Source organism: Phoxinus phoxinus, assembly GCF_949152265.1.
Source record: "Phoxinus phoxinus genome assembly, chromosome: 4".
In the NCBI taxonomy this organism is placed as follows: Eukaryota; Metazoa; Chordata; class Actinopteri; order Cypriniformes; family Leuciscidae; genus Phoxinus; species Phoxinus phoxinus.
Genome location: NC_136879.1, coordinates 12821047 through 12833825, shown reverse-complemented (window position 1 = coordinate 12833825; position 12779 = coordinate 12821047). Strand labels below are relative to the sequence as shown.

General features: G+C 36.9%; 1 protein-coding gene across 1 annotated transcript in view; it reads right to left on the bottom strand.

Annotated features, from left to right (window-relative positions):
- Nucleotides 1-12779, bottom strand: part of LOC306997786 (cyclin-dependent kinase-like 1) — a 110519-nt gene that overhangs the window by 43945 nt on the left and 53795 nt on the right. Inside the window, exons 7-8 of the mRNA XM_079611267.1 lie at nt 10643-10725; nt 10504-10560 (exon numbers count right to left, since the gene is read on the bottom strand). Coding sequence (XP_079467393.1) covers nt 10504-10560; nt 10643-10725 — 140 coding nt within the window. The remainder of the gene's footprint in view (nt 1-10503; nt 10561-10642; nt 10726-12779) is intronic.

Sequence of the window (12779 nt, the reverse complement as noted above, 5' to 3'; positions counted from 1 at the left end):
TTTGTGTGCACAGGGTTATTTTTGAAAACGAAGAGGGGTGAAATGTCCGTTTATGAAAATAGCCGTCCACGTGTAAACGTAGCCTCATTAAACTGGTTGAGGTCAAGAAATCAATAGAACAGAAGATCTGATTTTCTTAGCAGAGATATATTATGGGGGGAAAAAACAATAGTGAAGTGTACAATAATAAACCTAAAGTAAATTAACATACCATAAACCAATAGTACAAATGACTCAGACAAATATATATAAATACAAAAAGAATAGTCATGATATGAGAAATGTCAGATTGCAATGAATGTGGTGATACTTATGCCACAGTCCACAGATGAAGGGAGAAACCTTCTAGACAATGTACATAGTCCTTCAAACTTGATAACAGTCCAGAACAATTCATTACTCCACACAGCAACTCAAGACACAAGCAGAAAGCAGTTACCGTTCCCGCGGCGGTAAAATTGTATTTGTGTGTATTTGCTGCCTTTGACCGCTAAGAGGCGCTACAATCGCAGACTTTGAAAAGTGTCAGTTTATTCTCTAGCGTAATCTGCTGCCGCGCCGCGGCTCATTGAGAGTGATTGAAATGTAGTAACAGATCAATTCAAGTGAAACATGTAGTTAAACGAATTCATAATCACAAGACTGAAATGAAATGTAATACATTTAATAAATAATGAAAACATTTCAACACGAAACATTGCAATAGAAAAATAGTAGGCTACATCAATGAGGCTTTACAAGAGCATAAGACGTGATGTTAACAGCAGTCCGATGATAGCGCAGTGGTCAACGCAACAGCATGAGCTTCACGGAGCTTCAAGCGATGCGAGATCGAATCTCATCACTGTAAAACCCAACAAGTTAAGCTAACTCATTTAATTTGAGGAAACTTATTACCTCAATTCAATTAAGTTTATAAAAAACAATAGTTATGAGTACTCTGAACTTATTTAAATCGAGTCCACTAAACAATGATATTTCTTAATACGCAATTAAACTTTACACTGCATTTAAATACTTTATATAGCTGAAACCTCACTATTTTGAGTAAAAAAATTGAAAAGACTAACTTTAAATGAACTCAGAGCACTTGCAGTTCCTGCTAGCTCGCAATATCATATACAAAGTCAAATCCAATGAGTTAAGCTAACTCATTACATTTGAGGAAACGAGTAACCCCAGAGTGCAGTCTGGACGATGGGACGGGGCAACACTTTGGGGCGGGGCGACACGTGTCGCTCCGCCTACCAACAATTTCATTGGTTTATAATACAGCAATCTTATTGGAGTAGACACTTGAGGCATGAGCATGCGCATTCCTTTATGTACGAGTTTATAATTATCTTCTGTTTGGCCGTAGGCTACTACGTTGTCGCATGGCGATTTCAGTAATGATCAATTAAATAATGTTTTTATTAACTTAATACGAGTTACAGTTAATACGACTTAATAAGTTAAATGAAGTTACTGTACAACAAACAATAACAATCCCTTCAAGGCAGACCGCCGTGTGCTGCTAAATATGGGGAACGAATTCTTCATTCGTGCCCACGAGGTCTATATCAAGTGAAGTAAAAAAAATGTGTATAGCGCTCAATTCACATCGTTTTATAGCAGCTTTACAAACAGTAATATAGGCCTAAGCATTCATATTGAGCCGTTTTAGAGCTGGGGATATAAATAAATATGTTGCTGATATAAATCATACGATGTTTTAGAGCTAAATTATATTTATTAATTTACCCAGCAGATAAGTCAATGGCACTTTAAGTGAGCAATGATCATGACTGCATTAAATTACTAGCATTGCAAGGAGAGATCGCCTATTAAGCTGATAGTAATATTTTCCGAATGTCATGCAGTGCTGCGACATTTACATCATTATTTTATGCTTCTTCATTTTTCCATTATAAATAAACTCGGGGTTTTACACTACATAATGATAATTCACTGTATTTCAGTAAGACAGTTCCGAAAGTGACAAATAAGACAATAATAGGCTACCAAATAATACAAGCCCTGGCCATTGTTTTTTTGTGGCCAATGTACAATTATTATTCAATTATCATTCTGGGATCTAGAAATGTTCTATAACTCATTCAGTTTGAGTTCTGTTTCAGTCATTCAAGTTTCAATAATATTTGAGTGCAGTGAACTCAATTTGATTTAGTACATATTACTGTTAGGTTTGGCTGACAGCGTTGCATTTTTTTACCATTCTTGATGCTTAGATAGGTAACTAACTGTTTATTGAAGTCAAGCGTTTTGTTTAATTATCAATGGCACATTACAACATAAATTTGCTACATTCCAGTAGAGCCGCTGCACAGACGAGAAAACTGATGAAGGAAGATTGTCAGCCGATCGCGTCAGAAAATGAAAATGATGAAGCTATTCTGCTAAATTATTGTTTTGTGAATCATTCACGAAATTGAGATGACTGACATTGATACCCGCCATAGCAAAGGAAGAAATTTTTAAAAACAGATCCTGGACATTTCAAGGTTTAAATAAAGTGTCGGAGGCAGTGTTGGTCAAGTTACTTAAAAAAAGTAATTAGTTATAGTTACTAGTTACTTCTCACAAAAAGTAACTCAGTTAGTAACTGAGTTATATCATTACAAAAGTAACTAATTACCAAGCAAAGTAACTATTGAAAAAAAACTTAAAGAAAGAAAAATTTAAATATGTGAAATATCTTGGATACCCCCAATATTAAATATGTTAAATGAATGAAATGGACACTAGAACAAATTATTATTATAAAACATTGATGGTTTAGAACTTTTAATATTGCACAGACCACAACTGGCCAACAAATCCAAAAATAAATTACCGGTATGCTTCTTAAGAAATGTACCAAAAATAAGTAATAAAAAATATACATACACATACACTCTTTGTAGTGCAAATTAAAATGATAAAACTTACAACTGGTAGACATACTAGCCTACTTGAAGTATTTTCTTCCTCACAAATGTAAACAGTTTAACTAAAAGTGTTCTCAATATAATATTGAACAATGTACCAACATAAATAATAATAATAAAATCTAATATTTTGGGGGTTTATTTGTATAACCTACAGAGAACGTCATCATCAGAGGTTATTTAAACCAAATTCTAGTCGTGTTTGCCGCACGTGTTCACAACCGGTCAAACAAAGATGTTTTCTTTGAACGTTCCCTGCAGGTTATTTTGGAGTTTTATTTTATAACCATGTAAACTAATTAAAACGTTGCAGATGATAAACTATATTATGCTCGGACATAGGCCTACTCGGTCTCTCTTGCGAACTGTCGAGCGCGCTCTCGGATGGACACACTCCGGTCTCTCTCGCGAACTGTCCAGCGCGCTCTCGGACGGACACACTCGGTCTCTCGTGCGAACTGTCGAGCGCGCTCTCGGACGGATCACACTCGGTCTCTCTCGCTCGCTGACGACGTTCGCTTCGCTTTTGTCCAGTCCGGCGCCTCGAAACACACACACACACACCAGAGAAAAGAGTTTGCAGTTCCTATGGCGGAGAAAAGAGCCCGATCGGATGAAAACCGCTTCAGTGAACTCAATTATAGTAACGGCGCATTTTATTGTCAGTAACGGTAACTGCGTTATTACGGAGGAAACAGTAATTAGTTAGATTACTCGTTACTGTAAAAAATAACGCCGTTAGTAACGCCGTTTATTTATAACGCCGTTATTCCCATCACTGGTCGGAGGCAGTTTATTTATTTAAAACATTGCATCGAGTTAGAGTTTATTTTCTAAGTAAGAAACAGAATCTTATTCTTGCGACATTTTAAATCTGTATTGCCAAAGAAATTGCAGCTAAATAAACAATTAAAACAGTGGGCTAGTCTACAAAACGAAAATAGTTCAAACTTCAAAGCAACATAAATTAAGATCATGCGTTTTTCTTTGCTTCTCTCTCGCGCTGGATCTCTTTTATTTTAGTTAATTTAGTCTCCCTGCACTGTGCGCGCCGGGTCTCTCTTGACCCATCATACAGCTGATAATAGGCTACTGTTTGTCTCTGTGTGTCATCCATACAAATCACGGAAAAAAACTGTAACAAATGATTTAGCTTTTGTTGCTTCAAAGAAACAGAATGACTGGTAGAATTCACCGTACAATAAAACGAGGTGGATCGCAAATTCAAGCGCTCTGTATCTGCTGCTGACTTGCATTTGTTTAGTTGGCAAGAACGCGTTTCGTCGATAGTTCATGTTTAGATAATGCCAGATTGTTGACAAACACACTGCTCAAACATGTTAAAATTCTACAAAACCAGTTGAAACAAATGGATTGAACACTTCAACTGAAAGTGTGTGTGAAACACCCCCAACCCCTCACAGGCTATCTGAGTTTGAGACCGACTTAAAACAAAGAGAAGTCGCAATTCACACTTAATTCTAGACATAGCATTAGGCTAGTAAAGTGTTGATAATGAAAGAATTTAATTATTTAGGCTACATGTAGGCTAATAGGATAATATTTCTGTCATAAAAGTTTATTACTAAACATTTAATTATTTCAATAATTGAGGAAATAAAACACTACCTCGGTTTGGGCCAGCTTTTTCCAAGCAAACTGAAAACCCTAATAAGTTGATTGAACTCAATTGATTTGAGTAAACTCGTTCCCTCAATTTAATTGAGTAATGGGTTCTCCCAAAACGTGCATATTTAAGTTTACTTAACTTGGTGCTTATGTAGACTTGACTTAAATTGTTTAGTTCACCAAACTTGACGATTATTTAATGTACTTAGTAGGGCTGACTTCTAATAGTCGAGGATTCGACGATTCGATTCGGAGAGGTCTGATTCGACTATGAACCTCATAGTCGAATACATGGGCGTCAGTTTGGTTTGAAATGTGCTGGGGACAGAGACGCATTCGCATTTTCAGAAGGGCTGGGTACAATTTTATTTATTTTTTCGCTTTCGCGCAGGTCATGTTTTGAAAGACGATGTCCTGTAGCTTACTAATGTAAATAAATAAAAATGTATTCAAAAATCTGCTTCACATTTTCAGCAGGGCTGCGGAGCGGCTGTGGGTTGACTCCACACGGTTCTCATGTGCGTTAAAAAGCTTTACGTGGTTTAATGTACCTAAACAACGATTACCAAATTTCCCTCTCATATTGCTCCTCATAACCACTGAAAATGGTAAAAAAATCGAACCCGGAGTCCAATTATTATGGACGTTATCTGATATTAAGCGTTTCTGCTTCACATTTTCAGCAGGGCTGCGGAGCGGCTGTGAGTTGACTCCACGCGGTTCTCATGTGCGTTAAAAAGCTTTACGTGGTTTAATGTAGCCTACCTAAACAACGATCGCCAAATTTCTCTCTCATATTGCTCCTCATGTTTATGAAATGTTATGATATATGTGTGATATGTGTTTTTTATCTCTTTTGTTTGAAATGGAAAAAATCTAGCTGCTATCTAAAAAAAAAAAAAAAAAAAAAAAAAGGTTCGACTATGGCAAAATCTAACGAATCAGATTCGACTATGAAAATCCTTAGTCGAAAACAGCCCTAGTACTTAGACAATAAAGTTCACTTAACTTAGTGTTCATTTCCACTCTTAACCCGAATTAGTTGACTTTACTCGCAAATCGCGTGGAAACCCGTTGCCCTATACCACTTTAGTTTTTACACAAGCTGAAACTAAACATGTTGAGTTGTATTAACATGGAACCCTAACTTTTTACACAAGCTGAAACTAAACTTTTCATTTGAGTGTCACCATTGTTGAGATTCATATGCTGATTGTTGATGTCTATGTGTGACAAAATAACATGGCATTTAAAAAAAAAATCTATATAATGTTTTTTAAAACGGTGAAAAAAATCACAGGTCTTTCATATCAATCATATGGAAAGATCCAGAAAATAATAGATTAAACTCTAGATGACATGAGGTGCTACTGACTTATAATCTAGGTGACATGAGGTGCTACTGACTTATAATCTTTATTGATGACAACATCAATATGCAGTCATAGTCACTGGACCACTTTACTCTTGGCTTTTTTGCTATAACAATTGTGCCTTTTAAACACACAGATAAAGCAGCCAGAGAAAAACTAATGTTCAAATGTCAAGGGCCCAACTAAAGCCAACACTTGTCACCATTATGGTGACTACAAATTAAACAATAACTCATCAACATCTAAACCTCTGTTAATTCTCAATACCGTCTGCTGCCAAGGCCTGTGCTCGTACCGCCTTGGACGCACGTTAGACGCGGGTCTTTTCATGTGACCAGGCAGGTTTTAACCCCCTCCCCTTCCTTATGAAACTAAACATACTAAGTGATCTCTGCTAAACCTGATTAGTGCAATGAATCTTTCAGCTAAATAGTACAATAAACTAATGTTGTTTAATAATGATAGCAGGTTTTTACTAAACATAAAATAATAAGTAATGATCACTCGTAAGTTTAATTGGAAACAAAATCTGGGTTTACAGTGTAAATTGTTCAAACCATTTCTTGTCATGAATACAATGTTCAACTCCATGTTAAATTCCACGGGGATCTTTGGATCCTTATAACCAGGGTGCATGCGATTTGTGAATTATTATTAATTTTTTATATATTATCGAACCACAGTGCTTCGTGCTGCTGCTAAGCTAAATAACATTTATAGAATAATTATGAACTTAAATGAAACAATATCGGAACATTTCGACAAATAAATTATCTGATCTGTTTTTACAATTTAATTCAGGGCGATTTAGCCTAGACTACATTTAATTATATAGAGATTTTCACCCTTGTCAGTTCATCATTGGGAAACGCTCACATAATAGCTAGTTTGAGTAGATCCTCTGCACCTCTCGGTTTCATACGGATTACCTAATCAGATAACATTTATTAAATATTTAGACATTTAAAGGCTTTAGACATAGCCGATTTCTTATCGTGACTGAGCGGAGGAAAGTGGCTTTCGGTTAATTTTTGTGACGTGCAGTTCCCGGAGACAGAGACGACAGATAAACTTTTGTCGTTAGCCTAATATGAATAAAAGTTTACAGTTTTGAACGATGTAGGCTACTCTACTCTTATCTGTATGACTAAAAAACTACAGAGTAGCCTATTAGAGCCTAAGTTATTTTAGCTGTCTGTTATGAGAAAAATAAATCCAAATGAACGCACCGCCGCGTCTGCCGAACACTAATTCAACATGCCAGAATAAAACCCGACTTCAGAACAATGGATAGCGCCACTCGGCGTGGTGTGCCAAAATACTTAATTATAAACTTCAATATTTCATTCAATATAATCTCAAAACGCTTTGTGACATTTTGAAAGCCGTGCATGGAACCATGAACGTAACTGAAACTGGTTCTGATTTTATTGTTTGTCGTTTAAACGTGCCTGTTGCATATCTTTATTTTATATTTTAAATGGTCTGTTGGTGAAGTAATTTATAGCATTGATTACTGTGGAGGGAGGGAGGATTAAAATAATTCAGCAGAAGCAGGGATGTTTAGACCAGAAGGAAACATTTTAAAAACATTTTATAGGCTAGGAACCAAAAAAGAAAAAGGCTATCCTGTATAAAAAATGTTTTTGTTTGTTTGATTGTCTGCATTAATAATAGGCTATGACATGCATTAATAGGCTAATATAAAATGCATAGTCTATGTTTGTTCAGGATTAGAACCCATGACATCCAAATGATCCATACGTAAATTGTACCACTCGGCCATGAAATTACTCACTGAGAAATGCCCGGTTTCTCCAGTGTTCTCCAGAGAAGCGCTTTGAGTAAAACAAATAATCAGCTTCATTGCACCTAATTTATTTTTGTTTGTTATTTTTGTTATTATTATTATTTTTATTTATTTTTTTTATCACGCTTCTCCCAACGGGCAATAGGCTTATGTCGCCCACCGACGTCTAGGCGTAGGTTACAATATGAAATAAAGGCTATATTGTTCTCGTCTCTATTTTTAAATTATGATTCTATTTTTCTGTCCTAAACAATGTTATATTGCCTATTTCATCTGTTAATTGACATTAACCCCGCTTACATTTCAAAATACGGCAAACTCTGCTGTTTTGCTTGTCCCTCTGCACCACCTGGCCGTCATTTCGCGAATGACTTTGAAATGCGACTGGATTATTTTTACCGTGGTAGTTTTGCCGCGGTGCCTGGCGCGGCGGTAATAGGCATTCTGGTTGAGTACCATCTGTATATCGAGCGCTCAGGCCAGTTTCGACAATAAGAGCAGCTGTTTGTTTGCTTTGGAGGCTGCAGCAAAGGACTTCCAGTCTTAAAGCAGACTTTCCAGATGGATTGTGGATGCAATAGCAGTTGTCATGTCCACTGGTAGTCAGGGCCCACTTCTCTAGAGGTATGGCCTCCTCCTGGGCATGGTCCAGCGGAATCTCCATCGCAGATATCTGTGTGGCGAGATTGTCCTCACCGTCCACTTTTATCAGATTTTATAACCTGGACATCCCTGTTCTTCAAGCTAAAAGCAGACGCAATGCTTGTTCCAGTAATCTCAGGGAACCAGGGTTACGCGAGTAACCATAATGATTTTGAGAGCAGATCTTAGTGAGGATATTATCCTCAATTTACCAAAATTGAAATTTTGAGTCTGTTATTATTAACTCACTCATGTTATGCATTCACATGTATCCATTTCATTCACAATGTACATTTAATCAGTTCATGCATTCCTTGGGAATCAGTCTTCTGATCTAGGCATTTTTAGTGTCATGCTCTACTGTTTGACTGCATTGTGAGAACCAATGCCATTCATGATGTTTATACACCATTTTTGAATTAAGCTGCGACCTTTGGCAGAGGCCAAGAATGTCACTAGCCGCGTTTCCATTACCCTTCAAATTGCGCAAATTGAAATTGCGAATTGAAAATACGCTCAATGGAAACACGTCAATTTCGCAAAAACTCTCGTTTATCGCAAACAAGTTTTTACGCTCGCATGAGGAGGTTTTTCAGCCAATTCGAAAAAGGAATATTTCGCAAAACTGCAATGGAAACAGTTTTTGCGCATTTACAGTCACCTGACTTAGAAGACGCGGTGTGTTTGGGGTCCGTGTAGGCTACGCAAATAATAATAATTATCATCATTACTAGGCTACATATTTAGATGACGCTTTTATCCAAAAAAGGAACAAAGCAATTCGTCAAATGTCATTCATAATAACAATAATAATACAGAGCTGAGATTATCACAAATAAACACAATATTTTGACGCATATCTAAGGGTTTATGTGGAGTGTGGAGCGCGCACTACATGGCACGGAGGCGCGGGCGTGAACACTTGCATTTTCCTATTAACAGTGAAACAACTTAATATAGCCTACTCTATAATTTCTGGTCATACAGAAAATAATAATACATTATTTGTAACTACTTTTATTTGTGTAAACAATAACAAGAAAATGTTGTGCTTTTGTAAAATAAAATAAAACAATCAGGCGCGCTTTCATGATCTCCGTGAACTGGAGCGCGAGAACTGAAACAAAATATAGCCTATGTAGGCTAAAGCTTGAAATGTCCACTTTAAAACGAACAAATTCGAATCGAAAGCTAATACATTTTGTTCTGATTAAGTAATCCGTATGAAAGGTGCATTTCTCTCTAAAAGAGCATCTGCTTTTAACAGCGGAGATAGAGATGTTTTTAGCCGAGTTAGAAAACAATAGTTTGATAATATTAATGGCTCTTCTAATTCAGCACTGCGGGGAAAATGTCAATTCCAGGTTCTAATTTGGCCTTAGAAAACCAGTAAAATCGACAAGTTTTCCATATTAATTTGTGAATATTTTACATGTTTAATAAAGGGGAAAAAAGTCATTAAAACATCTGAAAATTCGTCGATATTTACTTTTTTGCGCAGCAGTTGGTGTAGCCAGTTTAAATTAAAATTGTGGTGTTCAACTTTGCGTTTTAAAAAGACAACCGTTTATTTTTCGTTTTTCAATTACGGGTTTAAAAAGGAAAAAACGAATGGACACAAAAGTAGCCTACATGGATCGTTTGGAATAGGAGACAGAGTTCTTTATTAAATTCATAAAAGAAAGAATAATTAGCCTATAGGAATACTGGATTCTAAACTTCAAAGAAATGCCACAATCAAAACCTCAGCGCAGAAATGAGGGTGAAACACCCAGAAACTCCTTATATTTCGTTTGGAATATAAGGGTCTTTCCCTGCCATTAATGCTTGGATAACACGTACGTCTCCCTCCATTAATAATAATAATGTCTAATGCGGTGGCTGTGAGATTATATAAGCCAACGTCCGTTGCAGTGATTTTTAGAATGACTTTATCGCGAGAGAAAAAAGGACGTTTTAGTCGCATAACATCGGTTAATGGAAACGCCGTCATTTCGCAATAGTTTTGTATCGATATTTAGATAAAAGCGCAAAACATTTGCGCAAATCTGTAATGGAAACGCGGCTACAGTCTGTGGAAAAGTGGTATATGAGGATTATGTCTGTATTGACATCTCACCTTCATCACAGTAATAGCATGAGGAAAAACATCATGAAACCTCTTCTCTAGTGGCTCCTACAACAACAACAATATAAAATTGAGTTACTTTTCACAATTATAATTTTGTAGGTATTAAAAGTGTAGGTATTTATGTTACCATGGTATCAGGCTCGGGGATGCTGACTCCGCTAAAGAAGACATTGGACCGGAACACCTGCTGATGACGTGGGATCAAGTCACCTATCAGGGGGTCAAAGTTTAGATGTTTTTATAGATATTTAGACTAAATTTAGTCACACAATTGACCCCTTGAAAACAGAATGTCTCACAGGACAGTATTAGAGATTTCTCCAGCTATGGAGAAATTAATGGCATTTCAGGGAGCACATTTGCATTCTTGTCGGTTCTTGCTTTCCCTGGGAATTGAGCCCCATGACCTTGGCATTGCGGGCACCAGCGCTCTACTGTTTGAGCTACACTCATCGACCGAACACGTGATGTGCATTTTCGCGGGTTTGCGTTTTTGCGCAGAGAAAACGGATAATTGTTTGCACATTCAAGCCTTTTTCGGGGAGTGCGTTCTCGAGACACCAGGCACTTTTTGTGTGGATGGGCGCGCGTTGGGGGTTTTCTGTTGGAACGGTGTCGTGTTAGCGGCCCCTGAGTTAAAGGGATACTTCACCTCTGGAAAGATGAATGTGTATTTAAAATGGGTCATTTATGTTGTAGAAATATGAAATTATTTTTTTAATTTGGAGCCTTCTAGACCGAGAAAAGCCAGAAAATGTATTTGTGGCTCATGTGGATGAAAGACAACAACTCCCAGAATGCACTTGCTTCGCTGCCCTACAAGGCCACTCCCAAGCCAAGCCTACCATTAAGAGAACGCAGTTAAACAACAAGGCTAGGCTACTAATCCTGATGTACTTGGTACATCATAAGAAGGATGGCGTCTACGCTAATATTAGTCTCTCTGTCTATCCCGAGGTTTACCGCTGTCCACCGGAACCAGGCCGTATCCAGATCTGATGAAGGACCAGCGCCAGGACACGACGACGCCGCTGACCTGAAGTGTCAACCAGTCTATCCTCCTCTCCACTCTGACTTCAACCAACCGGAACTGGACAAATACTCTGATTCATTCTGACTTCTGACCTGTAATGCTCCCCATGGTCAAATATTGTGATTCACTTTATGAAGTATTAAATCGAGATCTCTGAGACCAGTTTCATGACTTTTAAATGACTGGTTCACAATAAATAACATCCATTTGTGAATTTAACTGATCTAGACGTTAACTCTAACTGTTTAACTCGCAGTAGCTAACAACTTCAATGATACGTACAAAGAGAGTTAACAAAAAACAACTGAAGTTGTCTCAGATTCTCAGATTAAGTGTGTTAGACTGAGCTCAAACTATTTAAGCTCTATTTTATTTATGTGGCATTAGACGCCTCTCTTTGTCATGGAAAAGGGTTGATCTCTCTCTGTCTATCTCTCGCTCCCTTCATTCCTACCACCTACAGCTCGCGCTGGTTGTCACTACACCTGTTTTCTCTTCAGTCTGATTTTGTCTGCTACTTCTAATTAGCGTTCTTCCTGCTTCATTGCCAGATTATTGTTGGTTTGTTTAGTTTCAAATGTTTTTTATTAAAGCACATATTCACATCGTTATATCATCTACATCATACACAAGGGTATGATGTATATCCACATAGAATTGTGTGCAGTTAGGACATACTGTCCTTTTTTTGTTTTTAGAACATACAACAATGGTAAAAGAAGAACAGAATCAACAGAAACACATACAGAGTACAGAGAAAAAAACTAAAAAAAAAACTAAATAATCCCACTTCCCACCCTACCCTAACCTTCTGGCTAAATACTACTTTATTATAGTTAGAGGGAAACATTAATTTCCACTGCCAGGTGTGAGATAGTGAATGAGAGGTGACCACACTTTTTCAAAGTGTGGGAGTTTATCCATAAGAATATATTTTATTGTAGTATAAATGCGTCGGACTCGGGGTCCGTATGAATTAGCTCAAATGATCTATAGGGAATTTGAATAACTAATCATGAATATGATTAATATATTGCATATTACAGTTACATTAAATTATCGCAATTGAAGATAGACTATATGAATATTTGAATAATCAATCACAACGAATTATAATTCGTTATTCATACATCAATAGTCTTATTTCAGATCGATTATAAGATAATCTTTAAGGGAAATTAATGTAATTATCAAATCGGTGTTGTCCAGCAGCGACCGTATGATTAAACTA